The following is a 25,357-nucleotide window of genomic DNA, read 5'->3' on the forward strand; positions in this document are numbered from 1 at the left end:
ATGCCTCAGCCTCCCAAGTAGCTGGGATTACAGGTGCTTGCCACCACACCTAGCTAATTTTTATATTTTTAGTGGAGACAGGGTTTTATCATGTTGGCTACGCTGGTCTCGAACTCTGGACCTCAGGTGATCCGCCTGCCTTGGCCTCCCAAAGTGCCGTGATTATAGGTATGGGCCACTGCACCCGGCCTTAATTATATTTTTAAATTTTAGGATTTATTTTTAAATTATTATATCATACTTTAAAATTTTAGGACAAACATATTTTTCATTGACCTGCAAGAGTGGTAGGGAAAATCTGGAACATTAAAATTTACTGACTAAGGCCAGGTGCAATGGCTCACACCTGCAATCCCAACACTTTGGGAGGTTGATGAGGGTGGATCACCTGAGAGCAGTTCAAGACCAGTCTGGCCAACAGTGAAATCCTGTCTCTACTAAAAAATACAAAAAATTAGCTGAGTGTGGTGGTACGTGCCTGTGGTCCCAGCTACTCAGGAGGCTGAGGCATGAGAATCGCTTGAACTCAGGAGGCATATGTTGCAATCAGCTAAGATCATGCCACTGCGCTCCAGCCCACATGACAGACTGTAACTCTGTCTCAAAAAAAAAAAAAAATTGCCGGGCGCAGTGGCTCACGCCTGTAATCCCAGCACTTTGAGGGGCCGAGGCAGGTGGATCATGAGGTCGAGAGACCAAGACCATCCTCGTCAACATGGTGAAACCCCGTCACTACTAAAAATACAAAAAATTAGCTGGGCATGGTGGTGCGTGCCTGTAATCCCAGCTATTCAGGAGGCTGAGGCAGGAGAATTGCCTGAACCCAGGAGGTGGAGGTTGCCGTGAGCCGAGATCGCACCATTGCACTCCAGCCTGGGTAACAAGAGCGAAACTCCGTCTCAAAAAAAAAAAAAAAATTACTGGCTAAATGTGAGAATTACAAAGTCATTATTTGACAACGACCATAGTAATGACTGTTTCAAGAAAGAATAATCAATGGATGCTAATATTAGTGTAAGAAAGGAAATTTGATTAATTGGGCCGGGCGTGGTAGCTCACATCTGTAATCACAGCACTCTGGGAGGAGGGGGTGGGCAGATTACTTGAGGTCGGGAGACCAACCTGGCCAACATGGGAAAACCCCGTCTCTACAAAAATACAAAAAATTAGCTGAGCGTGGTGTCGGCACCTGTAATTCCAGCTACTCAGGAGGCTGAGGCAGGAGATCGCTTAAACCTGGGAGATGGAGGTTGCAGTGGGCTAAGATGACGCCACTGCTCTCCAGCTAGGCAACAGAGAACGACTGTCTCAAAAAAAGAAAAAGAAAGAAAGAAATCTGTCTTTGAAGTATATCCCTGTAAGATATATACTAATTAAAAATGGAAAATAATAACTTTATAGTGGGAAAACTAAGCAGACATCACCTTAACCAAGTGATGAAAATTAACATGAGAGACATCATGTGCCTTCTGATCCAATACACTGAGAAGTGTATAATCCCCCTTCTGGTATTTGTAACAAAAGTGCAAAACCTAAATCAAATTATGAGGAAATATTAGAAAAATAAAAATTGAAGAAAATTCTACAAAATAAGTGGTGTATAAGCCTCAAAACTGTCAAGTTATAAAAGACAAAATAAGACTGAGAAACTGTTCCAAATTAAAGGAGACTAAAGAACAAGGCAATTAAATGCATATTTAATCCAGGGTTGAATGCTGAATAGGGAAAAAAAATGTTTTTCCTTCAACATAAAGGGCATTATTGGGACAACAGGCAAAACCAGAATAAGCACTTTAATATATTATGTAACATTACTGAATATTACTATAACCTTTTTTTTCTTTCAATTGAGACAGAGTCTCTGTTGCCCAGGTGGGAGAGCAGTGGTGCAATCTCAGCTTACTACAACCTCTGTCTCCCAGATTCAAGCAATTCTCCTGCCTCAGCCTCCCATGTAGCTGGGATTATATTGTGTATTATACTATATTAATACAAGAAAATAAACTCATTTTTAGGAAACATACACAAAAGCATATAGAGGTAAAACGGCATCATGCCTGCAACGTATTGTAAAAATGATTCAGAAAACAGTATATGTATACAGAGAGAAGGAGGAACAGAACAATCAAGCAATTGTGGTAAAACATTAATTTTCGGGAATCTGGGTGAAGGTTTTTCCTATGTTCTACATTTTAAAATGCTCTCTGCTATATAGTTCATTTCTTCCTTAGAAAATGCCATTCTCAGCCAGGCATAGTGGGTCACGTCAGTAATTCCAGCACTTTGGGAGGCTAAGGTGGGAGGATCACTTGAGCCCAGGAGTTTGATACCAGCCTAGGCAATAATATAGGCAGACCTCATCTCTACAAAAAATTAAAAAATTAGCCAGGTGTGGTGGCATACACCTGTAGTCCCAGCTACTGGGAAGGCTGAGGTGGGAAGATCACTTGAGCCCGGGAGGCGCAGGTTGCAGTGGGCCAAGATCACAACACTGTACTCCAGCCCGGGTGACAGAGTGAGACCCTGTCTTGAAAAAACAACAACAACAAAAACTCAAACTGCCATTGTCACTTAGCAGAAAATAGCACTAGCCAAATATAAAGTATCAAAGACTAACTCTTACTTATATAAAATTGTAGTTGTCTTTTCCTCTCCCTTCCCAGCCTCAGCAACAACTAGATTACTCCATCTGACTTTCTCAGTGAAGTATAGTTATAATATTTACCTGGAAAGAATCCATGCAGACTGGACTGGAAGCCAGCTCCTCATCTACCGCATGTAACTTCTCCATAAAAGTACTATCTCTGGTCTGTTTCGGCTTTGGAGGGGGCGGGGGCCCCATAGGCACTACCTCAGCACTGATGTGCCTGATGGATGGTGTGGTGACTTTCTCAGCCTGATTAAAAGAGGTAACTGCATCAAAAAAGGAAGGAGGGAAGAAAGAAAGAAAAAGCAAGAAAAGAAAAAAAAAAAGAGAGGGAAAAAGAGGTAGACCTTCCATACACAATTGCCTCTTTACTTCTCTAGATAGGGGTACATAAAAACAAAGATACCAAGTGTATTGATCTAATTAGGTTTCATCCTATTTCTAGTGAAGTCAACAGAATGCTACTGAGGTTACCAAAATGTAGGAAATTAATGACAATGACTTTAGGACAATATCAGAAAACAAAACAACAGATATGAAAGAAAAGAAGGGTAGGAGAAAAGAAACTCTGCTAGTTGCACATTTTTGGCCCCTTAATGAGAACTCAGAAAAGTTCTTTAGCTATCATTTAGTTCTAGCCTTCTCTAAACTATTTACTAACTTAATGAACTTTGAACAAGGGTAACAGCCCAGAATCACCATGGATAATCTACTTAAACAGTTAAATAATCTATTCACACAGTTACATCTAACTTATCTCTTTTGTATGATACCAATTTACCTCTGATAATATGCCACTCTCCTCATCTGTTTCAGTCATCTCAGAAGACTGCCTCAATCTGGATTTCTTTGCCCCTCGTGGAGATGAAGCAGTGCTTTCAACATCGCTTTCCAATAAGCTCTACAAAATAAATCCAGTTCACTTTAATATTTATGTCCCTGCCTCATTCCACAAAGTCTGAAGTATCTCAAGAGAAGGAATCATAAAATATCAATCACTCAACTAGTTACAGTAACAGAAAATAAAATTTAAATAGAAGCTTAAAGGCTGAGTGCAGGTGTCTCATGCCTGTAATCCTAGCACTTTGGAAGGTCGAGGCAGGTGGATCACTTGAGGTCAGAAGTTTGAGACCAGCCTGGCCAACATAGCAAAACACCCGTCTCTACTAAAAATACAAAAATTAGCCAGGCGTGGTAGCACATGCCTGTAATCCCAGCTACTCAGGAGGCTGAGGCAGGAGAATCGCTTGAACCCAGGAGGTGGAGGTCGCAGTGAGCCAAGATCATGCCCTCGCACTCCACCCTGGGCGACAGAGGAGACTGTCTCAAAAAGAAAAATATATATATATCCTAAAGGTAGAGACAGGCATCAGATCACTATCCTAATTTGCATTACAAAATGTAAGACCTAGGCCTAAAATCCTTTTACCAAACAATTCAAAGAACAAATTAAGAAACAAGTCAAAGAACTTATTAACACAGCAATGAAAGTGAATAAAGTATACCTAAAAGCAATAGTATAAATGAATCTCAATAGCATAATGTTGAATTTTAAAAAGCTAGGAACAAAACATATAAACACAAGTCCATTTATGTAATGTTCAGAAACAGCAACAATTGAACCATAGTGTGTAGAGATACATATCGAGGTGATATAACTATAAAGAAAAGCAAATAAATAATTACCAAAAGGCAGGTAGTGGTTATTTTTAGGGGGAGGGAGGTACCTGTGACTGGGGAGGGCATACAGGGGGTGTCTTAGGAATGTTATATTTCTTGACTTTGCTATAAGTTTCATAAGGAGTTGCATTATAATAACTGAAGTTATACATTTTTATTCTATGCACATTTCTGTGCTATATTTCGTAATACAACAAATTTTAAAATTAAGGGAGTATAAAGGGTAGAAAAACAGTTTAAAGCATAGAAATGAGCTGAAAAAAGAACCACATCTCAATCCTCTCTACAAGTGACAGTACTAAGGAAACAAAGTATACCCTGCTTTATTAAGACAAATATTACCAAATAACACTCACTGACCTCTTCAGCAGTTTCATCTTCTTCTTCATCATCTGGCTGATATTCTTCATCTGAGGAATCATCTTCTTCAAGGTGGATATCGACAAACTGAGGAGGCTACATCAGTACAATTAGAAAGAAATGAAGTAATGGGAAACACGTATCATACGTATTTGGAAAATAAGGGAAAGAAGCAGGGCAGGAAAAAAAAAATCCTAAGAGCATAATGTGCAGCTAAAGCAAATAACACGAGGCAGAGGTTAAAGTGATTCCATGAGATGCAAACCTAAGAGTAATAGAATGGAAAAAAACAAAGCTGGAATTAAAACAAAGATTGATCAAGAAAAGTTAAAGAGGAAGTACTTAAGTTTCAAAACCGATGAAGTCTTTCTGGAAAAGAATAACAATTATCTCTTCCAAGTTTACCTTAATTTCATTGGCCTTCTTAATTGGTGAAATATTCCATGTTGGAATTACCTACCAACAAAGAATATAAATAATTAAGTTATCTTAACTGAAATAACTGTTTTTCATGTTAACTTCCTCTGTACCATCACTAACAGCCATATACTTAACAAGTAACTGCAGTGATCTAGAAGTGTTGATTATCCCTGAGGGATACCCTAAATTATTTGTCAGAGATACAAAGAAGAAAAGGAGCGAAGAATCTATTACTGTCATTAGCATTTCTGCCTTAAACCTGGTAAGCCTCACTTCTTTCTATAAATGAAGAAAACAATGTCTACATTATTCATATCACAGCAGTGGTTCACACAGAACAATAGTTGTGAGAACTATTTATAAACTATTAAACTACACAAACCTAAGATATTATAGGTTACAGTAGTCTTTTAACAGCAATATATTTTTGTAACCAGTTACATGAATCCACTGTAAGTACAACTCCAAAAAGCCAGCCAGGGTAAGTTTCTATGAGCTATTCTGCCTATGGGATAGCCTTGCTCTGCCTAAAGTTTTTTTTTTTTTGTTTTTTGTTTTTGAGATGGAGTCTTACTCTGTCACCCAGGCTGGAGTGCAATGGCATGATCTCAGCTCACTGCAACCTCCACCTCCTGGGTTCAAGCAATTATCCCTGCCTCAGCCTCCTAAGTAGCTGGGATTACAGGCGCTCCCCCACTGCCACCACCATCTCCAGCTAATTTTTGTATTTTTAGTAGAGATGGGGTTTCGCCATGTTGGCCAGGCTGGTCTCAAACTCCTGACCTCAAGTGATCTGCCATCTTGGCCTCCCAAAGTGCTGGGATTATAGCCATGAGCCACTGAGCCCGGCTAAAGTTCTTATATACTGCTGATAAAATGCCACTGAGAATGTATAATTACGTGACCATTTAATTGTAACCCAACCAAAATCACCTTATAAACAAAAGCCAACTGGCCATTAGATTCTCTCCTTAAAAGGAGTCTTAGCCTCTCACATCAACTCAGCCCTGCTATGTCCTGACTATTTATCTAGTGCTGTGTACGTGGGACCAATATAGGGTAAAGGGAATGATGTAATTCAGGTCCATTTCCCTTTCCTAACTACCTACTGCCAAATCCATCAGAAAGGCAAGCCAATATTCAGAAGTGTGTTGGAGTCAGTCTATTAAGAATTAAGAAGGTCAAGTATAGTGGCTAGTGCCTGTAATCCCCGCACGTAGGGAGATCAACGTGGAAGGATCACCCGAGCCCAGGAGTTTTGAGATCAGACTGGGCCACAAAGCAAGACCACATTTCTACAGAAAAGATTTTTTCAAAACCATTAGCTGGGCATGGTGGCACATGCCTGTAGGCCTAGCTGTTTGTAAGACTAAGGCAGGAGAATCCCTTGAGCACAGGAGTTCAAGGCTGCAGTAAGCTATGATCAGTCCACTGTTCTCTAGCATAAGCAACAGAGTAAGTCTTGAAAAAAAAAAAAAAAAAAAGAATTAAGATGCAAGAAACCTAGATTTTAATACTTGTTCTCCTACATAAACTATATAGTCTTGGATGGTCCAACTTCTCTACATACATATTCATAGCCAATAAACATAATCCAGACCCTACTGGATCTCCCTGGACATTTTTCCCAAATCAAATACAGAATTAATGTTAATTATATTGTTCTGTTTGTTTTTGAGACAGAGTCTTGCTCTGTGACCCAGGCTAGAGAGCAGTGGCGTGATCTCTGCTCACTGCAACCTCTGCCTCCCAAGTTCAAGCAATTTTCCCATCTCAGTCTCCCTAGTTACTGGGATTATAGATGTGCACCACCACACCTGGCTGATTTTTATATTTTTAGTATAGATGGGGGTTTCAAAATGTTGGCTAGGCTGGTCTAAAACTCCTGACCTCAGGTGATCCACCCTCCTTTGCCTCCCAAAGTGCTGGGATTACAGGTGTGAGCCACCACACCTGGACTTGTTAATTATATTCTATATGTCAAGCAGACTTCATAGAACTTCCCTCTCATTAATGGCTGCTTTCATCATAGCTACCACCTATTCATTTGTGATTACATCCTGAAGAAAGATGAAATTTCAATTTATGCAGCAAGTGTTAGTTAACCAGATGAAAAAAAAGTGATGTGATTGCCAAAAAAAAGAAAAGGTACATTTGACCTTTGGCTACATTAGGAGAAATATGTAATCTGGAACACTGGGGAGATAATCTAACTACACTAGTCAAACCACATCTGGTTCAGTAGATTCTTCTTTTGGCATACTTTTTTTTGAGAAGGAGTCTCACTCCGTCGCCAGGTTGGAGTGCAGTGGCGCAATCTCGGCTCATTGCAACTTCCGCCTCCTGGGTTCAAGCAATTCTCCTGCCTCAGCCTCCAGAGTAGCTGGGACTACAGGTGTGCACCACCACACCCAGCGGATTTTTGTATTTTTAGTAGAGTCAGAATTACACTGTATTGGCCGGGATGGTCTTCATCACTTGACCTCGTGATCTGCCTGCCTGGGACTCCCAAAGTCCCGGGATTACAGGTGTGTGCCGCCGCATCCGGCCTCTTTTGGCATACTTTTAAAAGGATACGAGCCAGGCGCAGTGGCTCACGCCTGTAATCCCAGTATTTTGGGAGGCTAAGACGGGCGATCACATGGGCCAGTTTCGAGACCAGCCTGGCCAACATGGCAAAACCCTATCTCTACTAAAAACACAAAAATTAGCCAGGTGTGATGGTGCACACCTATAATCCCAGCTACTCAGCAGGCTGAGGCATGAGAATTACTTGAACCTGGGAAACAGAGGTTGCAGTGAGCTGAGATCGCACCACCACATTCCAGCCTGAGTGACAGAGTGAGACTCCATCTCAAAAAAAAATAAAAGGCCAGGTGCAGTGGCTCACGCGTGTAATCCCAGCACTTTGGGAGACTGTGCAGGGCAAATCACTTGAGGTCAGGAGTTTGAAACCAGACTGCCCAACATGGTGAAACCCCATCTCTACTAAAAATAAAAATTAAAAAAAAAAATTAGCCAAGAAGCATGGCATACGCCTGTAATCCCAGCTACTCAGGAAGCTGAACTGCTTGAACCCAGGAGGCAGAGGCTGCAGTGAGCTGAGATCTTGCCACTGCACTCCAGCCTGGACAACAAAGCAAGACTCCATCTAAACAACAACAACAAAAAAAAAAAAAAAAAAAAAAAAAACAAGGAGGGAAATTGGGGGATGTACAGCCAAGAAAAGAATGTTACGAAACGACAAACTAGTTTTCTTCACCTATAGGAAAAGTCATGTGGAAAAGAAAACACCAATCTCTTTACTTGTTTTTTTTTGATGTAGGGGTCTTACTATGTTGCCCAGGCTAGTCTTGAACTCCTGGCTTCAAGTGATCCTCCTACCTCCACCTCCCAAAGTGCTAGCATTACAAGCATGAGCCACCATGCCTAGCCTAGACCTGTTTCTTCTACCAGGCTCCAAGGAATAAAATTAGGACAGATAAAACCTACTATACATATTTTGGGTCTGTAAGGCAAATCTTCCTTACTATCAGAAATACAATGAATTCCCTCATAATTATTACCTGCCTTGTAAGCACAAACTAGCCAAGTGCTTATTAAAAAGTATAAAGTGGCCAGGCACTGTGGCTCACACCTGTAATCCTAGCACTTTGGGAGGCCAAGGCGGGTGGATCACCTCAGGTCAGGAGTTCGAGACCAGCCAGAACAACATGGATAAATGCCATCTCTACTAAAAATACAAAATTAGCTGAGTGTGATGGTGCATGCCTGTTATCCCAGCTACTCAGGAGGCTGACGCAGGAGAATCGCTTGAACCCAGGAGGCGGAGGTTGCAGCGAGCCGAGATTATGCCATTGCCCTCCAGCCTGGGCAACAAGAGTGAAACTCCATCTCAAAAAAAAAGGAAGGATGTAGTACAGCTCCAAGTACCAAAGAGCTTGTTGTACCATAATACTTCAGACATCTTCAAGTGGTTCTCACACATTAGTATTCAAAAGAATTAACTGTTGTGTTTTTGCCAATGCATATTCCAAGGCCCTGCCCATGGGTCCTGATTCTCAGATGGGCCCAAAAGTAAGAGGATTTTTTTTGTTTTGTTTTTGTTTGTTTTTTTTTTGAGACAGTCTCACTCTGTTGCCCAGGCTGCAGTGCAGTGGTGAAATCTCCACTCACTGCAACCTCTGCCTCCCAGGTCAAGTGATTCTCATGCTTCAGCCTCCCAAGTAGCTGGGATTACAGGCGCATACCACCATGCCCAGCTAATTTTTGTATTTTTAGTAGAGACGGGTTATCACTATGTTGGCCAGGCTGGTCTCAAACTCCTGAACTCAAGTGATCCACCCAACCTCAGCCTCCCAAAAGTGCTGGAATTACAGGCATGAGCCACTGCACCTGGCCAAAAGCATGCATTTTTAATAAGCACTCCTGAGAGATCCCACATCAAGGTGATTTTTATGCAACTGGTCCCTGTAACAAGCTATGAAAAATACTAAACACTCCGCAACATGTGTTGTAACAGAAATAGAAAACCTGGTCTCATCCATTGGTTCCAGCCATTCCGAATGGTTATCTATCCAGCAATTCCAAAAAGCAATGCTTCATATCAACTAAAATAAACTATTATCATTTTTACCTGACGATCAGGTAGAAACAATTCTACTTGTCTTTTACAAATATTTCTTTAAAGATGCAAATTCAGACCACAATCTTTCCTATGTTTTTCCCTATGAGTGAATTAGATCCTATTTACCAAGCTAAAAAAAAAAGACAAAAAAACAGAATACTTACCACACCTTTTTCCACTACTTCCTTCAGTTTAGAGCGTGTCATTTTAGGCTCCTAAGGAGAAAAAAACAGAAAGGAAATAGTCAATAAAAATCACAGCTCAGGCCAAGCGTGGTGGCTCACACCTATAATCCTAATACTTTGGGAAGCCAAGGCACGTGCACAAGATCAGGAGTTTGAGACCAACCTGGCCAACATGGTGAGACCCCATCTCTAATAAAAACACAAAAATTAGCCGGGTGTGGTGGCATGCGCCTGTAGTTCCAGCTACTCAGCACGCTGAGCAGAAGAACTGCTTGAACCCAGAACGCGGAGGTTGCAGTGAGCCGAGATCACATCACTGCACTCCAGCCTAGGCAACAGTGTGAGATTCCATCTCAAAAAAAAAAAAAAAAAATCTCAGACCAGGTGCAGTGGTTCTCGCCTGTAATCCCAGCACTTTGGGAAGCCAAGGCAGACAAATTACGAGGTCAGGAGTTCAAGACCAGCCAGGCCAACAAGGTGAAACCCCGTCTCTACTAGAAATACAAAAATTAGCTGGGTATGGTGGCATATTCCTGTAATCCCAGCTACTCCGGAGGCTGAGGCAGGAGAATTGCTTGAACCAGGACCCGGAAAATGGAGCTTGCAGTGAGCCGAAATCGCACCACTGCACTCCAGCCTGGGCTACAGAGCAAGACTATGTCTAAAAAAATTAAAAATTCTCAGCTTAGCAAGGTGGCTTGTGCCTGTAATCCTAGCGTTTTGGGAGGCCAAGGTGGGAAGATGGCTTGAGGCCAGGAGTTCAAGACCAACCTGGGCAACATAGTGGGACCCACCCCACCCCCCCAAAAAAATTGTTTTAAATAGCTGGGCATAGTAGCATGCTCCTGTAGTCCCACCTACTCAGGAGGCTGAACTGGGAGGATCACTGAGTCCAGCTTAGGAGTTTGAGTCCAGCCTGGGTGACAGGGCAAGACCCTGTCTCTAAAAAAACAATAATAATAAAATAATTGACTGTGCACAGTGGCTCACACCTATAATCCTAGCATTTTGGGAGGCCGAGGCGGGTAGATCACCTGGGGTCAGGAGTTCGAGACCAGAGATGGAGACCAGCCTGGCCAACATGGCAAAAGTCTGTCTCTACTAAAAAAAAAAAAAATACAAAAATTAGCCAGGCGTGGTAGCACACACCTATAGTCCCAGCTACTCGGGAGGCTGAGGCAGAAGAATCACTTGAACCCAGGAGGCGGAGGTTGCAGTGAGCCAAGACTGCACCACTGCACTCCAGCCTGGGTGACAGAGCAAGACTCCATCTCAAAAAAAAAAAAAAAATTAATAATAATAATAATAATAAAATATGGCCAGGTGCAGTGGCTTACACCTGTAATCCCAGTACTTTGGGAGGCCAAGGCAGGCAGATCACCTGAGGTCAGAAGATCGAGACCAGCCTGACTAACATGGTAAAACTCCATCTCTACTAAAAATACAAAATTAGCTGGGTGTGGAGGCGCATGCCTGTAATCCCAGCTACTTGGGATCCTGAGGCAGAAGAATAGCTTGAACCCAGAAGGCGGAGGCTGCAGTGTGCCAAGATCGTACCACTGCCCTCCAGCCTGTGTGACACAGCAAGACTCCATCTCAAAAAAAAAAAAATAAATAATAATAATGATTTAAAAATATGGTCGGGTGCGGTGGCTCACACCTGTATTCCCAGTACTTTGGGAGGCCAAGGCGGGCAGATCACCTGAGGTCGGAAGATCGAGACCAGCCTGACCAACATGGTAAAACTCCATCTCTACTAAAAATACAAAATTAGCTGGGTGTGGAGGTGCATGCCTGTAATCCCAGCTACTTGGGATGCTGAGGCAGGAGAATCACTTGAACCCAGGAGGCGGAGGTTGCAGTGAGCAAAGATTGCACCATTGCACTTCAGCCTGGGCAACAAGAGCGAAAACACTGTCTCAAAAAATAATAAAAATAAAAATAATAAAATAATAAATAAGTAAAAATTACCATGTAATTCTTGTGTTTTGAAATGCTAACTTTAACCCCAGCTGCCAAACTGTTTACAAACTCCCAAGTGATCTCCTACCCTTAGCCAGTTTATAGATAACTCTATTCCAAGACATTAAAAGAGTGACAATCAACTACTCACAAACATTGGCATATCTTCTGTCTCACTGATGGCTGCTTTCATCATAGCTACCACATGTTCATTTGTGATCACTTCCTGAAGAAAGATGAAATTTCACTTTATGCAACAAGGGTTTGTCACCTAGACAATATTCATCTCTCCATCTAACTCTGCTAGACCTATTTAGAGGACAAATGAGAACCATATACTCGAACAGCATCAGGCTGGGATAAAGCAAGGCAATTGAAAGCAGAGAAGGCAGAAGTAAGCTTTGGCCAGAAGCACAGAGCTTCAAACAATGTAGCAGCAAATGAACCAATCCCATTAGCTGCCACTAGGAACAAGAATGGCTCACAGAAAAGGAGATACTGAGGTAATTATATGCTTATGAGAAAGAGTAACAAAGAACAAATGTTCTGCAAATAGCTGTTCAAGAAGAGTATTTACATATGTACAAAGTGCAATAAACTATTAACTGGGCATCTTTTTATACATCAACCCACAAAACAGTAAACCCACCACGAACATTATCATCACTAAATCTGCTAAATAATACAGTTAATATGCAAATCAGTAGAAAGAAACAGGAACAGTTTACCTTCCCAATTAAATTCTTCTTTAACATGTGCTCATATTTCAAACTTGTACTGAGTACAAGGAGAAAGCTATCTTAAACATGTAAAAATGTAAACTATTTTGTCACAGGCAACCCACAAAATTGGTAATTCATATACCAAAAGTTAAAAATTTGCTAAGTATTTTTATATACTTTCCACGAAAATTTCCCTTCCATTTATATAGCTGCCCAGTCTTACGTGAAGAATGTTTCGGACATTGACTGCTGTTAGATTGTGTTGCTTGGCACCATCCTCCAAGGTACGGTCAAGCATGTCATCCAGTTTCAGGTCACAAGCCAAGTTCCCCTCTTGACCCCTTCCATCTCGTTTCCTCTTGGTACCCTTTTTCTTTTTTCTCCTTTTCTCACTTTCTTCACTGTCTTGTTCTTCTGCAAATACACCAAGAACATCACCAGAATTCTAAAACAGCTGCTCCAGAAACTTAGCCCAGAAAGCCAACAGTAAAGTGGATAAATCTCAAAGGCATTATTCTAAGTGCAAGAAAACACATGAAAAAGGACACATATTATATGACGGTATACACAGTATGGAACATTGTGGAAGATGCAAAAATGTAAAAACAGAAATCAAATCAGTGGTTGCCAATGTTTGAGAACGAGGAATTTGCTATCACAAAGGGGAATTAGGCAACTTTTGGCGTGACAGAAATGTTCCACATTGATTGTGGTAGCAGTTAATACAACTGTGTATATTTTTCAAAACTCATCAGATACATTTTATTTTATACTTCAATAAACCTAACATTTAGTTTTTAAAAATGTAACTTGGCCAGGTCCAGGCCTATAGTCCCAGCACCTTCAGAGGCCGAGGTGGGCAGATCACAAGGTCAGGAGTTCAAGATCAGCCTGGCCAACATGGTAAAACTAAATCCCTACTAAAAATGCAAAAACTGAATGGGGCCGGGCGCAGTGATTCGCACCTGTGATCCCAGCACTTTGGGAGGCCGACGCAGGTGAATCATTTGAAGTCAGGAGTTCAAGACCAGCCTGCGCAACATGGTGAAACCCCATCTCTACTTAAGAAAGAATACAAAAATTAACCAGGCGTGGCAGTGCATGCCTGTAGTCCCATCTACTCGGGAAGCTGAGGCAGGAGAATCGCTTGCACCCAGGAGGCAGAGGTCACAGTGAGCCACGACTGCACCACTGCACTCCAGCCTGGGCAATGAGAGCTCAACACTCCATCTCAAAAAAAAACAAGAAAGATTTGAATGGGTAACAAAGGGCACAAAGTAGCAAAAAGAAAAAACAAAACAAAAAGAATTCAATGGCTAAAGAAAAGCTAAAGCAGTCCAGATGAGGAGGTTCCTGCCTATAATCTCAGCACTTTGGGAGATCAAGGAGGAAGGATTGCTTGAGCCCAGAAATACAAGACCAGCCTGGGAAACATATTGAGAACTGTCTCTAAAAAAATAATAATCATAAAATCAAAATGAAAATTAGCCAGGCATTGTGGCATGCACTTCTGGTCCCAGCTACTGGGGAGGCTGAGGTGGGAAGATCACTTGAACCTAGGAGTTCAAGGTTGCAGTGAGCTATGATTGTGGCACTGAACTTCTAGCCTGGGTGAAAGAGCAAGACACTATTTTTTTTTTTTTGAGATGGAGTCTCATGGTGTCGACCAGGCTAGAGTGCAGTGGCACTATCTTGGCTCACTGCAACCTGTGCCTCAGGCTTCAGCAATTCTCCTGCCTACTCCTGAGAGTAGCTAGGATTACAGGCGTCCACCACCATGCCCAGCTAATTTTTTTGTATTTTTAGTTGAGACAGGGTTTCACCATATTGGTCAGGCTGGTCTTGAACTCCAGACCTCAGGTGATACAACTGCCTCTGCCTCCCAAAGTGCTAGGACTACAGGAGTGAGCCACATCGCACAGCAAAAAAAAATTTTTTTAAAAAAAAAAAAAAAAAAAAAAAGAAGAAATTAAAGAAAATAAAAGATACACAAAATAATCAAACAGAATGATACACAGCAATGAAAATGAACAATCTACAAGTACATCCAAGAATATGGATGAATTTCAAAAATATAAAACAATGTTGAGGCTGGGCATCGTGGCACATGCCTGTAATCCCAGCAACCCCAGAGGCTGAGAATCACTGGAATCCAGGAGGGGAATGCTGCAGTGAGCTGAGATTGCATCACTGCACTCTAGTCTGGGTGACAGAGTAAGATTCTGTCTCAAAAAGAAAAAAAAAACAACATTGAGAGAATAAATGTAGTCACAATGCCAGGCACAGTGGCTCACACCAGTAATCCCAACACTTTGGGAGGCCGAGGCAGGCAGATCACCTGAGGTCAGGAGTTCAAGACCGGGCTGGTCAACATGGCAAAACCCCATCTCTAACAATAATCGCGGTGGCTCACGCCTGTAATCCCAGCACCGTGGGAGGCCGAGGCGGGTGGATCACAAGGTCAAGAGATCGAGACCATCCTGGTCAACATGGTGAAACCCCGTCTCTACTAAAAATACAAAACATTAGCTGGGCATGGTGGCACGTGCCTGTAATCCCAGCTACTCAGGAGGCTGAGGCAGGAGAATTGCCTGAAACCAGGAGGTGGAGGTTGCGGTGAGCCGAGATCGCGCCATTGCACTCCAGCCTGGGTAACAAGAGCGAAACTCCGTCTCAAAAAAAAAAAAATTAGCCAGGCATGGTGTGGTGGTGGGCACCTATAATCCCAGTTACTCTGGAGGCTGAGGCAGGAGAATCGCTTGAACCCAGGAGGCGGAGTTTGCAGTGAGCCATGATCATGCTATTGCACTCCAGCCTGGGTGATAAGAGTGAAATCTGTCTCAAAAAAAAAGACAAAACAATTGAACCAATATATGCTGTTAGACATCAGGATAGTGGTTAACCTACAGGTAGGGGGTAACTGGAAGGGAAAACAAGATGGACTCCTGCGTACTGATAACATTCTGTATCTTGATCTGGGTCCTGCTTACAAGGGTGTATTAAATTTGTGATAACATAGTGAATTCAGGCTATCTTAGGATATGTGCGGTTTTCCACATATTATACTTCAATAGATTTTATTTAATTAAAAAGAAAAAGAAAGCCTACCCATTGGAATAAAGAGTCCACCATCTTCTATCTCTTCGTCAGGTTGGTGAATCAGAGTCCTAGGTGGCTTTTCTTGAGAAAAGGCACAAATATCTAACTGGGTTGATTTCCTGGGCTGGGTTCCTGGTTTTACAGATTGGCTGCCTGATGGCAGTGAAGGTATCTCCCCTTCAGAATGCATTTGAGGTTTCCCTGGAAGAATCACAAATATTGCTCCACAATTTGCCCATTCTCAATCATAATCTGTTGTAGAATTCAGCATCTTATTATAGTCTTTTTAGTTGGACAACTTCATGAATTAAACATATACTATATAGGCATTTCCCTCTTTTAAATCAAAGCTCAGATCCAATTTACTCATTTGTAAAGTCAGGGAGTTAAACTAGGTAATTGCTAACGCCTTTTTATTTCTAACATGATTTCAGTTTTGCATTTTTTCCTATGAAAAATCAGACTCATAATTGTAGAGGAAATTCCTGATGACATTTTATATAGATGACCATTAATGCCATATTTAATCAACTATAAATAGAATATTAAAATGCCCTGACTTTGTAAATCAACTTGACAGAAGAGTAATTGTCACCATAAAATTATAAACATATGATTCTACAGTTCATTAGATGATTTTCTCACCTCAACACTTCATAAACCTTTTTAGGTGGGAGTAGGTGAGGATAGCATTAAAAAGACAAAGAAACATGGGGTGACGGTGCATGCTGGTCTGGTAGTCTTAGTTACCTGGGAGGCTGGGCTAGGAGGATGGCTTAAGGCCCAGGATTTGAGGTTACAGGGAGCTATAATTGCACCACTGCCCTCCAGATGGGGCAACACAGCAAGACCCTGCCTCCAAAAAAAAAAAAAAAAAAAAAAGCCAGATGCTCTCCCTCTTAAATGGTGTTTATTCTAATAGAATTTTACTTGTTCTTCTGAAGTTGACTTACATACCCTAATTTCCACTTATGCTTTTTTCTTTATTTGCCTCCTAAAAGCGAGTAGCATGATTTTAGCTTGTAATTAGTTGATTTGTACTGTTCTCAGCTAATTTTTGATGTTATCATTGGCCGGGCATGATAGTTCATGCCTATAATCCTAGGACTTTGGGAGGCCAAGGAGGGCATATTGCCCGAGCTTTGGGAATTCAAGACCACCCTGGGTAACATGATAAAACCCTGTATGTATTCTACTAAAATACAAAAAATTAGCCTGATATGGTGGCAGGAGCCTGTAATCCCAGCTATTCAGGAGGCACAAGAATTGCTTGAACCCAGGAGGCAGAGGTTGCTGTAAGCCGAGACCAAACCACTGCACTCCAGCCTGGGTGACAGAGCGAGACTCTGTCTCCAAAAAATAAATTAATTAATTTTTAAAATGTTAATTTTGGCGGGGCACAGTGGCTCATGCCTATAATCCCAGCACTTTGGGAGGCCGAGGTGGGCAGATCACGAGGTCAGAAGATCAAGACCATCCTGGCCAACATGGTGAAACCCTGTCTCTACTAAAAATACAAAAATTAGGTGAGTGTGGTGGTACATACCTGTAATCCCAGGATACTTGGGAGGCTGAGGTACGAGAATCACCAGGAAATGGAGGTTGTAGTGAGCCAAGATTGCGCCACTGCACTCCAGCCTGGCAGCAGAAAGAGACTCTGCCTCAAAAATAAAAAATATATATATACAACAAAGCCCCAGCTCATATGAAGAAAAAAAAAAAAAAAGAAAAAGAAATAAATAAATAGTAATTTTGATGATGTTACCAACATACAGTTCTTAGGCTGGCAGTAAATAAGTACCGATATGCTCTTGAATTTTTAAAAAAGGTTTTTTTTTTTTTTTTTTTGGTGAGACAGAGTTTCGCTCTTGTTGCCCAGGCTGGAGTGCGTGGCATGATCTCAGCTCACTGAAACCTCCACCTCCTGAATTCAAGTGATTCTCCTCCTCAGCCTCCCAAGTAGCTGGGATTACAGGCGCCCACCACTATGTCCAGCTAATTTTTTTTGTATCTTAAGTAGAAACGGTTTTCACTATGTTGGCCAGACTGATCTCGAACTCTTGACCTCAAGTGATTCACCCATCTCGGCCTCCCAAAGTGCTGGGATTACAGGTGTGAGCCACCGCACCCAGCCTTTTTTCTCTATTTCTCTTAGCCCGCTCAGCTTCTCTTTCTGAGGTCTTTTAGCATCCAACACATATATAATGGAGGTTTCTGTGAGCTGAGATCATGGCCACTACACTACAATAAATGTTTTGTCTAAATTTGGGTATCTGTAAACTGATTTTAAAAATCTCTTAATTACACTTACAATAGCTAACTGACTATGAAGCCACAGTTATTTATCCATTCCTTCTCTAGCATTTTAATCTTATAATTTGCTCTAGCTCCTTCTGTCTTCATATCACAAATACAACTTAACTTAGGCTGAATGCGGTGGTGCAATCAGAGCACACTGCAACCTTGAACTCCTGGGCTCACGCTATTCCCCTATTCAGCCTCCTGAGTAGCTGGGACTACAGGAATGCACCACCACACCTCGCTAATTTTGAAAAGTTTTTTCCAGAGATGGAATCTTGCTATGTTGCCCAGGCTGTTCTTGAACTCCTGGCCACAAGATCCTCACACCTTGGCCTCCCAAAGTGTTGGGATTACAGGTATGAGCCACTGTTCCCAGCCCCATTCATTCCCTCCTCTTTAACTCCTTCATATAATGTTCTTTTCACAACAAACTCCTGAATCTATTCTCCAAGATCATAAATCTTCAGATATAACCTTTTTCTCAGGCATTATCCTTATCCCTCCTTTAAGAACAAGGTACTAAATTTTAAAATATCTTGTTCTTAAAGCTCTCATTCCTCTTTTCACTTTTACTACTACTACTCCAGTTGTTCCTTCTCTGTTATATTCTTCCTTGATTCAAGGTTGTCTTTAAGCTACCGCTCTTTCCCCTCCATGTCTGTTTCCATGGAGAAGAACCATGACTAACGCTGTGAACATTCCTAGTCCTTGCCTCTTACTATACTTCAATCCTAGATTTCTATTTTTACTTGCTGGCCCCATTGTCACCTCACATTCCATTTGAGGTAGGAGATCAGCAGGACTTGTTTTCCAAGCACTGTTCACAAAACCCTGTTGAACAAAACAGGAGCTGATCAAATAAACTGGTCAAAGCCAGCTAAAAGCAAGATGGTGACAAAGCAACCTCCTGTTGCCCTCATTACATCTGCATGCTAAAAGAACCTCCCACCAGCACCATGACAGTTTGCAAATGCCATGGCAACCTCCAGAAGTTACCTTATATGGTTTAAAAGGGGAGGGACTCTCAGTTCTGGGAAGTCCTCACCCCTTTTCCAGAAAATTCATTAATAAACCACTCCTTACTTAGCCTATCATCAGAGTATAGCCATATATATGGCTATATAGCTCTCATGCCTTTGGGGGCCGCTGTTGACCACACCCTAGATGCTCTGGGGATTTTGGCATTTGGTACCAGGACCCTCATGGGCTGATGACCAGATACTCAGGTATTTTGGCATTTGGCACTGCTTCTTTTGTTTCCTTGTCATCTTTGTATACATACAGCTAGCCAGCGATCCACAGGGCTGCTGCTGCTGTTACTATTACTCTCTTTGTTACAGGGCAACAGAGCAGCCATTTCCCTTCCTCTGTTGCTCTAATAAACTTTTTTTTTTTTTTTTTTTTTTTTAGCCAGGGTCTCACTATGTTGCCCAGGCTGGAGAGCAGTGGCTATTCACAGGCGCCATCCCACTACTGATCAGCACGAGAGTTTTAACCTGTTCTGTTTCCGACCTGGGCCAGTTCACCCCTCCTTAGGCAACTTGGTGGTCCTCCGCTCCCGGGAGGTCACCATATTGATGCCGAACTTAGTGCAGACACTGGATCAGCATAGCGCACTAAGGCCCAGAACCCCTGGCTCAAGCAATCCTCCCACCTCAGCCTCTGGAGTAGCTGGGACTACAGGCACGTGCCACCGCCCCGGCAAACTTACTTTCAATTCACTCTGTTGCTTCATTCATGATTCTTTCCAGTGCAAAGCCAAGAAACTTCCAGGGCTGAGTCCCGATTTTGGGGTTCACCTGGATCATTCCTTGGTGACCACAAAGGGACCAGTAAGTCGTCAAATGAACCTGAGGGAGACCTTTAGCCAGACCCTAAATTAAGACTGATTGGAGGCCAGGTGCAGTGGCTCACGCCTATAATCCCAGCACTTTGGGGGGCCAAGGCAAACAGATCACAAGGTCAGGAGATTGACACCATCCTGGCCACCATGGTAAAACCCCATCTCTACTAAAATACAAAAAATTAGCCAGGCATGATGGCGCGCCTGTAGTCCCAGCTACTCGGGAGGCTGAGGCAGGGGAATCACTTGAACCCAGGAGGTGGAGGCTGCAGTGAGCCAAGACAGCAACACTGCACTCCAGCCTGGCGACAGAGCGAGACTCCGTCTCAAAAAAAACTTTAAAAAAAAAAAAAAAAGTAAATAAACACATTGGGCTGAGTGCAGTGGCTCATGCCTGTAATCCTAGCACTTTGGGAGGCCAAGGCAGGCAGATTGCCTGAGCTCAGGAGTTCGATACGGCAAGACCCCGGCTCTACTAATACAAAAAATCAGCCGGCTGTAGTCCCAGCTACTCGGGAAGCTAAGGCACGAGAATTTCTTGAACCCAAAGACCGACTGGCACCATTTGGCCTCCGTGAAAAGGTGAATGCCCCCTTTGCTCCCCCTCGATGTGGTGTTTTTTGAGACAGCATCTCACTTGGTTGCCCACGCTGGAGTGCGGTGGCACAATCTCGGCTCCGCCACCAGGGTTCAAGAGCTTCTTGGGCCTCAGCCTCCCAAGTAGCTGGGATGGGTGCACCACCATTCATGGCTAATTTTTGTATTTTTAGCAGAGATGGGGTTTCACCATGTTGGCCAAGTTGGTCTTTAACTCCTAACCTCAGGTAATCCACCCACCTCGACCTCCCAAAGTGCTGGGATTACAGGCACAAATCACTGTGCCCAGCCAATGTGATACTTTTTGCTTTTTTTTTTTTTGAGATGGAGTGTCACACTGTCACCTGGGCTGGAATGCATGGCACAATCTCCCCTTACTGAAACCTCTGTCTCCCAGGTTCAAGCAATTCTCCTGCCTTAGCCTCCCATGTAACTGGGATTACAGGTACCCACGACCAGACCCGGCTAGATGCGGTGTTCTTTAACTGATTTACTTTCTCTTTCACTCTCTCCTCTCTCTTTTTAACTTTTCAAGTCAATCAGGAAATGGGAATGGTGCCTCTGGGTTGTTAGTCAGTTCGTTGTCCCCCATCACCTGGATGCCCCAGACAGAAGCACACCTGGACAGCCAAGTCCTTTATAATTTACCTTGTCACCTTCTCTCAGACTTTTTCTCTTTAGCTTCTAGTGACCAGAGATTTTACTTTTCTGCTCTTAGTGCCTAAATGCATGCTTATGTTCATTCTGTTGCCAAGTTTGTAGTCTCTGTTTTGGCAATTTGAGCAGTTGTTTCTATTCTATGTAAGGTAGGCTTTTGTTATTTTGAGAGGTATTCCCTTGTGCTGACTCTGGGATGTCAGAGTCACATTGTTCTGTGGCCCCAATTGTGTTAGTTCTCATGTCTTTGGGCCTCAGTGCTGGCCAACCCCAGATGCTCCAGGGTTTTCAGCATTTGGTGTGGGGACCCTTGCTGGCCAATGTCTAGATACTCCAGTTTTTCAGCATTTGGTGCTGTTCCATTTTTCTTTATTCTCTTTGTCATTCCACCCACTTCGGTAACCTCTTCTAGTCCCTCCTAAAGTCAGAAATTGTATTTTTTGTAACAGGTCTCTTCCTGTTTGTTTCTCTTTCTGCTCAAAATGAGCGTCCCAAATGAGCTGCCTTGTTTAAGCCCATTTTTCTGGAAGCCCTTGATCCCTGACCTGACGATGACTCCCTGCAATGGCAGAAAAGCAGCCGCCTGAACTCTTTTTTTTGGTGTCTCCACTGCTGGGTGAGTTTTCCACTGTCTCAGGGGCTCCAAGGACACCCCTTGAACAATACTGTTTACCTTATCACTCCCCCAACTCACATTTGCTGCTACAGGAGCCTCTTTCTCCAACCCTCCTTTCCCTTTCGGCCTCCTGTCCTCTTTTATTATACTTCTACTGGTCATGTCTCTCTAGGATAGTGGGTTAGAGTCCCACCCTGGGACAATCCCAAGGTCTTGGGTCCAAGATCTCTGATCTTGAAGTTGTCGTGAGAAGGTGCTCCTACATCTGTCAATGAGTATTCTGGCTTGCTATCTCTCTCTCTCATCTCTATTCTCCCTCCTTTCCCTCTTTGTCTTTCTTTCCTGCCCACTCCCTTTTGGCAGAGTTTCACTCTTGTTGCCCAGGCTGGCGTGCAATGGCGCAATCTCAGCTCACCACAACCTCTGCCTCCTGGGTTCAAGAGATTCTCCTGCCTTAGCCTCCCAAGTAGCTGAGATTACAGCCATGCACCACTACGCCCGGCTAATCTTTCCTGCCCTTTTTAATCATCTCCTCCTTCTCTGAAACTGAAGGGGAAAAAAATGATAAAAGAGGTTTTTAAAGTCAAAACTGTTATGAAAACTACCTTATCCAAATTCTACAGCTTTCCTCCAGAAAAAAAACAAAGTTTAGCCATGTAAACAGGTTTCAGTATTGTCAGAAATAATTTAAATCCAGCTACCTTTAATAAAGTGGTGAATTTATATTATTATCTTACAACTAGAACTCTGAGGCAAAAGCTACAGTCTGGCTGTGTCATCACCCACATCTCACCTTGAATTGTAGTTCCCATAATCCCCATATGTTCTGGGAGGGACCGGGTGGGAGATAACTGAATCCTGGGGGTAGTCATCCCCAAGATGCTGTTCTCATGATAGTGAGTTCTTATGAGAGCTGATGGTTTTACAAGGGGCTTTTCCCCCTTTGCTTGGCACTTCTCTTTCCTGCCGCCATGTGAAGAAGGACGTGTTTGCTTTCCCTCCAAGGATGCCATGATTATAAGTTTCTGGAAGCCTTCCAAGTCCTGCGGACTGTGAGTCAATTAAACCTCTTTTCTTTATAAATTACCAGTCTCGGATACTTCTTCATAGCAGTGTGAGAACAGACTAATACAGACCTTTGTGTGTGTATACATGTTTAGATATATTTATGTGTATACACACATATGTGTTGTGTCTAACATGCTATCAAATTGGCTTATAAGTAAATGAGTACTCATAAATTAAGTAAGTACAAATGCTTTTCAAACTCACAGGAATCCTTTGGTAAATAAAACTCATTTTAAGATTATTAATAAAGGCTGGGTGCAGTGGATCATACCTGTAATTGCAACATTTTGGGAGGCTAAGGTGGGAGGACTGCTTGAGCCCAGCAGTTCAGGACCAGCCTGGGCAACATAGTGAGACTCCATCTCTATAAAAAAAAAAAAAAAAACTCGCCAGGTGTGGTGGCACACACCTGTAGTCCCAGCTACACAGAAGATAGAAGGCTGAGGTGGGAAGATCACTTAAGCACAAGAGGTGGAAGCTGCAGTGAGTTGTGATCATCCCACTGAACTATAGCCTGGGCAACAGAAACCTTGTCTCAAAAACTAAATTAATTAATTTAATTAAATAATTGGTGGAAATAGAAATGACTTCAGAATTATATAAATAAGACTAATTTAAGATTGTTGGCTCAATGAAAATAGCTGGATCTTCTGAGTTACTGGCAAAATGCCCATGCGTTTAAGATTCTTACTTAGGGGTTCACCTAACGCTCAGAGTTTAAAAATGGTTAACTAGGAGATAACTTTGAATGATGACCAGCTTTGTCTAATAAAGTTCTAGCTGGGCACAGTGGCTCTCACCTATAATCCCAGCACCTTGGGTGGCCAAGGCGGGTAGATCACTTGAGTTAAGGAATTCAAGAACAACCTGGCCAACATGGCAAAACCCCATCTCTACTAAAAATACAAAAATTAACCAGGTGTGGTGGTGCATGTATCCCAGCTACTTGGGAGGCAGAGGCCCAAGAAGCTCTTGAACCCAGGAGGTGGAGGTTGCGGTAAGCCGAGCTCGTGCCACTGCACTCCAGGATGGGTAACAGAGTGAGACTCTGTCTCAAAAATATAATAATAGGGAGGGTGGGGGGTGGGAAGCTGGGGAGAGATAGCAAGGGGAGAAATGCCAGATGTAGGTGATGGGGAGGAAGGCAGCAAATCACACTGCCACGTGTGTTCCTATGCAACAATTTTGCATGTTCTTCACATGTACCCCAAAATGTAAAATGCAATAAAATAAATGGGAAAAAAAAAAAAAAAAAAAAAGAAATCAAAATGGAAAAAAAAATATATATATATATAATAATAATGACAAAAAATTAGGTAAATGTAATGAGATAAATGCTTGTAATAATCTTTTTGTATAATTTAAAATCTTAAAATCATCTTGGATACTTATTGGATGCCTGGGTCATTTCCAATTAAGAAAGGAATATTATATAGGGAAATGTTTTACAATAAAATAAAAAATTTTTTAAACTATGGAATGGTTCTCATCTATAAAATGCTCATGATGCCTGTAAACCCAGCACTTTGGGAGGCCAAGGTGGGTGGATCACCTGAGGTCAGGAGTTCAAGACCGGCCTGGCCAACATGGTGAAACCCCGTCTCTAATAAAAATACAAAAACTGGCCAGGCATGATGGCAGGCAGCTGTAATCCCAGCTACTACAGAGGCTGAGGCAGGAGAATCGCTTGAGCACAGGAGGCAGAGGTTTCAGTGAGCTGAGATGGCGCCACTGCACTCCAGCCTGGGCAACAGAGCAAGACTCCATATCAAAAAAAAAAAAAAAAGCTAATATCTGATAGTTCAGGATTTCTTCTTCCTAGGTTTATATAAAACATACCAAAGATGTGTTTTTACTGAGAAAAATAATTTTGTCTAATTCAAAAGTTCCCTAAAGGATGATTCAAATTATGGAATTGAAAAAGTTATTTATGAAACCACATAGAAAGGAACACAAGTAGGGGAGAGATATGTAATAAAAAGTTATGGATGTTCAGATGTATTTTTGGAAGGTTATAAAGAAAAGCAAATAATTCTACATAAGAAAGGATCCTGCAAATCTCAGTGGGAAAAAACAAAGGATCTTATATGGCAAATTATTGTTCTAGAGTAGAATGACTAGTTATTTATTTATGTATTTATATTTAAGGATGGGGTTTCACCATGTTGGTCAGGCTGGTCTTGAACTCCCGACCTCAGGTGATCCACCCACCTTGGCCTCCAAAGTGCTTGGATTACAGGCATGAGCCACCACGCCTGGCCAGAATGACTAGTTATTTAAGAAAATGGTAGTATAGGCTGGGCATGTTGGCTCACGCCTGTAATCTCAGCACTTTGGGAGGCTGAGGTGGGTGGATCACTTGATGTTAGGAGTTCGAGACCAGCCTGGCTGACATGGTAAAACTTTGTCTCTATGAAAAATACAAAAATTCGGTGTGGTGACTCACACCTGTAATCCCAGCCCTTTGGGAGGCCAAGGCGTGCAGATCACCTGAGATCAGGAGCTCAAGACCAACCTGACCAACAGAGAAACCCTGTCTCTGCTAAAAATACAAAATTAGCTAGGTGTGGTGG

At 42.4% G+C, this 25,357-nt stretch overlaps 1 protein-coding gene across 10 annotated transcripts in view; it reads right to left on the minus strand.

Annotated features, from left to right (window-relative positions):
* Positions 1 to 25,357, minus strand: part of GON4L (gon-4 like) — a 98,764-nt gene that overhangs the window by 55,453 nt on the left and 17,954 nt on the right. For 9 of the 10 annotated variants that reach the window (XM_032260562.1, XM_032260569.1, XM_032260561.1 and 6 more), the window contains 8 exons: positions 15,712 to 15,903; positions 12,827 to 13,017; positions 12,033 to 12,107; positions 9,899 to 9,949; positions 5,093 to 5,143; positions 4,688 to 4,783; positions 3,429 to 3,548; positions 2,726 to 2,896 (listed from right to left, as the gene is read on the minus strand). In XM_032260562.1, the coding sequence (XP_032116453.1) occupies positions 2,726 to 2,896; positions 3,429 to 3,548; positions 4,688 to 4,783; positions 5,093 to 5,143; positions 9,899 to 9,949; positions 12,033 to 12,107; positions 12,827 to 13,017; positions 15,712 to 15,903 (947 nt within the window). The remainder of the gene's footprint in view (positions 1 to 2,725; positions 2,897 to 3,428; positions 3,549 to 4,687; positions 4,784 to 5,092; positions 5,144 to 9,898; positions 9,950 to 12,032; positions 12,108 to 12,826; positions 13,018 to 15,711; positions 15,904 to 25,357) is intronic. The other variant, XM_032260567.1, reaches the window with a different exon arrangement.

This window comes from Sapajus apella, unplaced genomic scaffold, assembly GCF_009761245.1.
Source record: "Sapajus apella isolate SASKATOON/1434 unplaced genomic scaffold, GSC_monkey_1.0 scaffold119, whole genome shotgun sequence".
Classification (NCBI taxonomy): domain Eukaryota; kingdom Metazoa; phylum Chordata; class Mammalia; order Primates; family Cebidae; genus Sapajus; species Sapajus apella.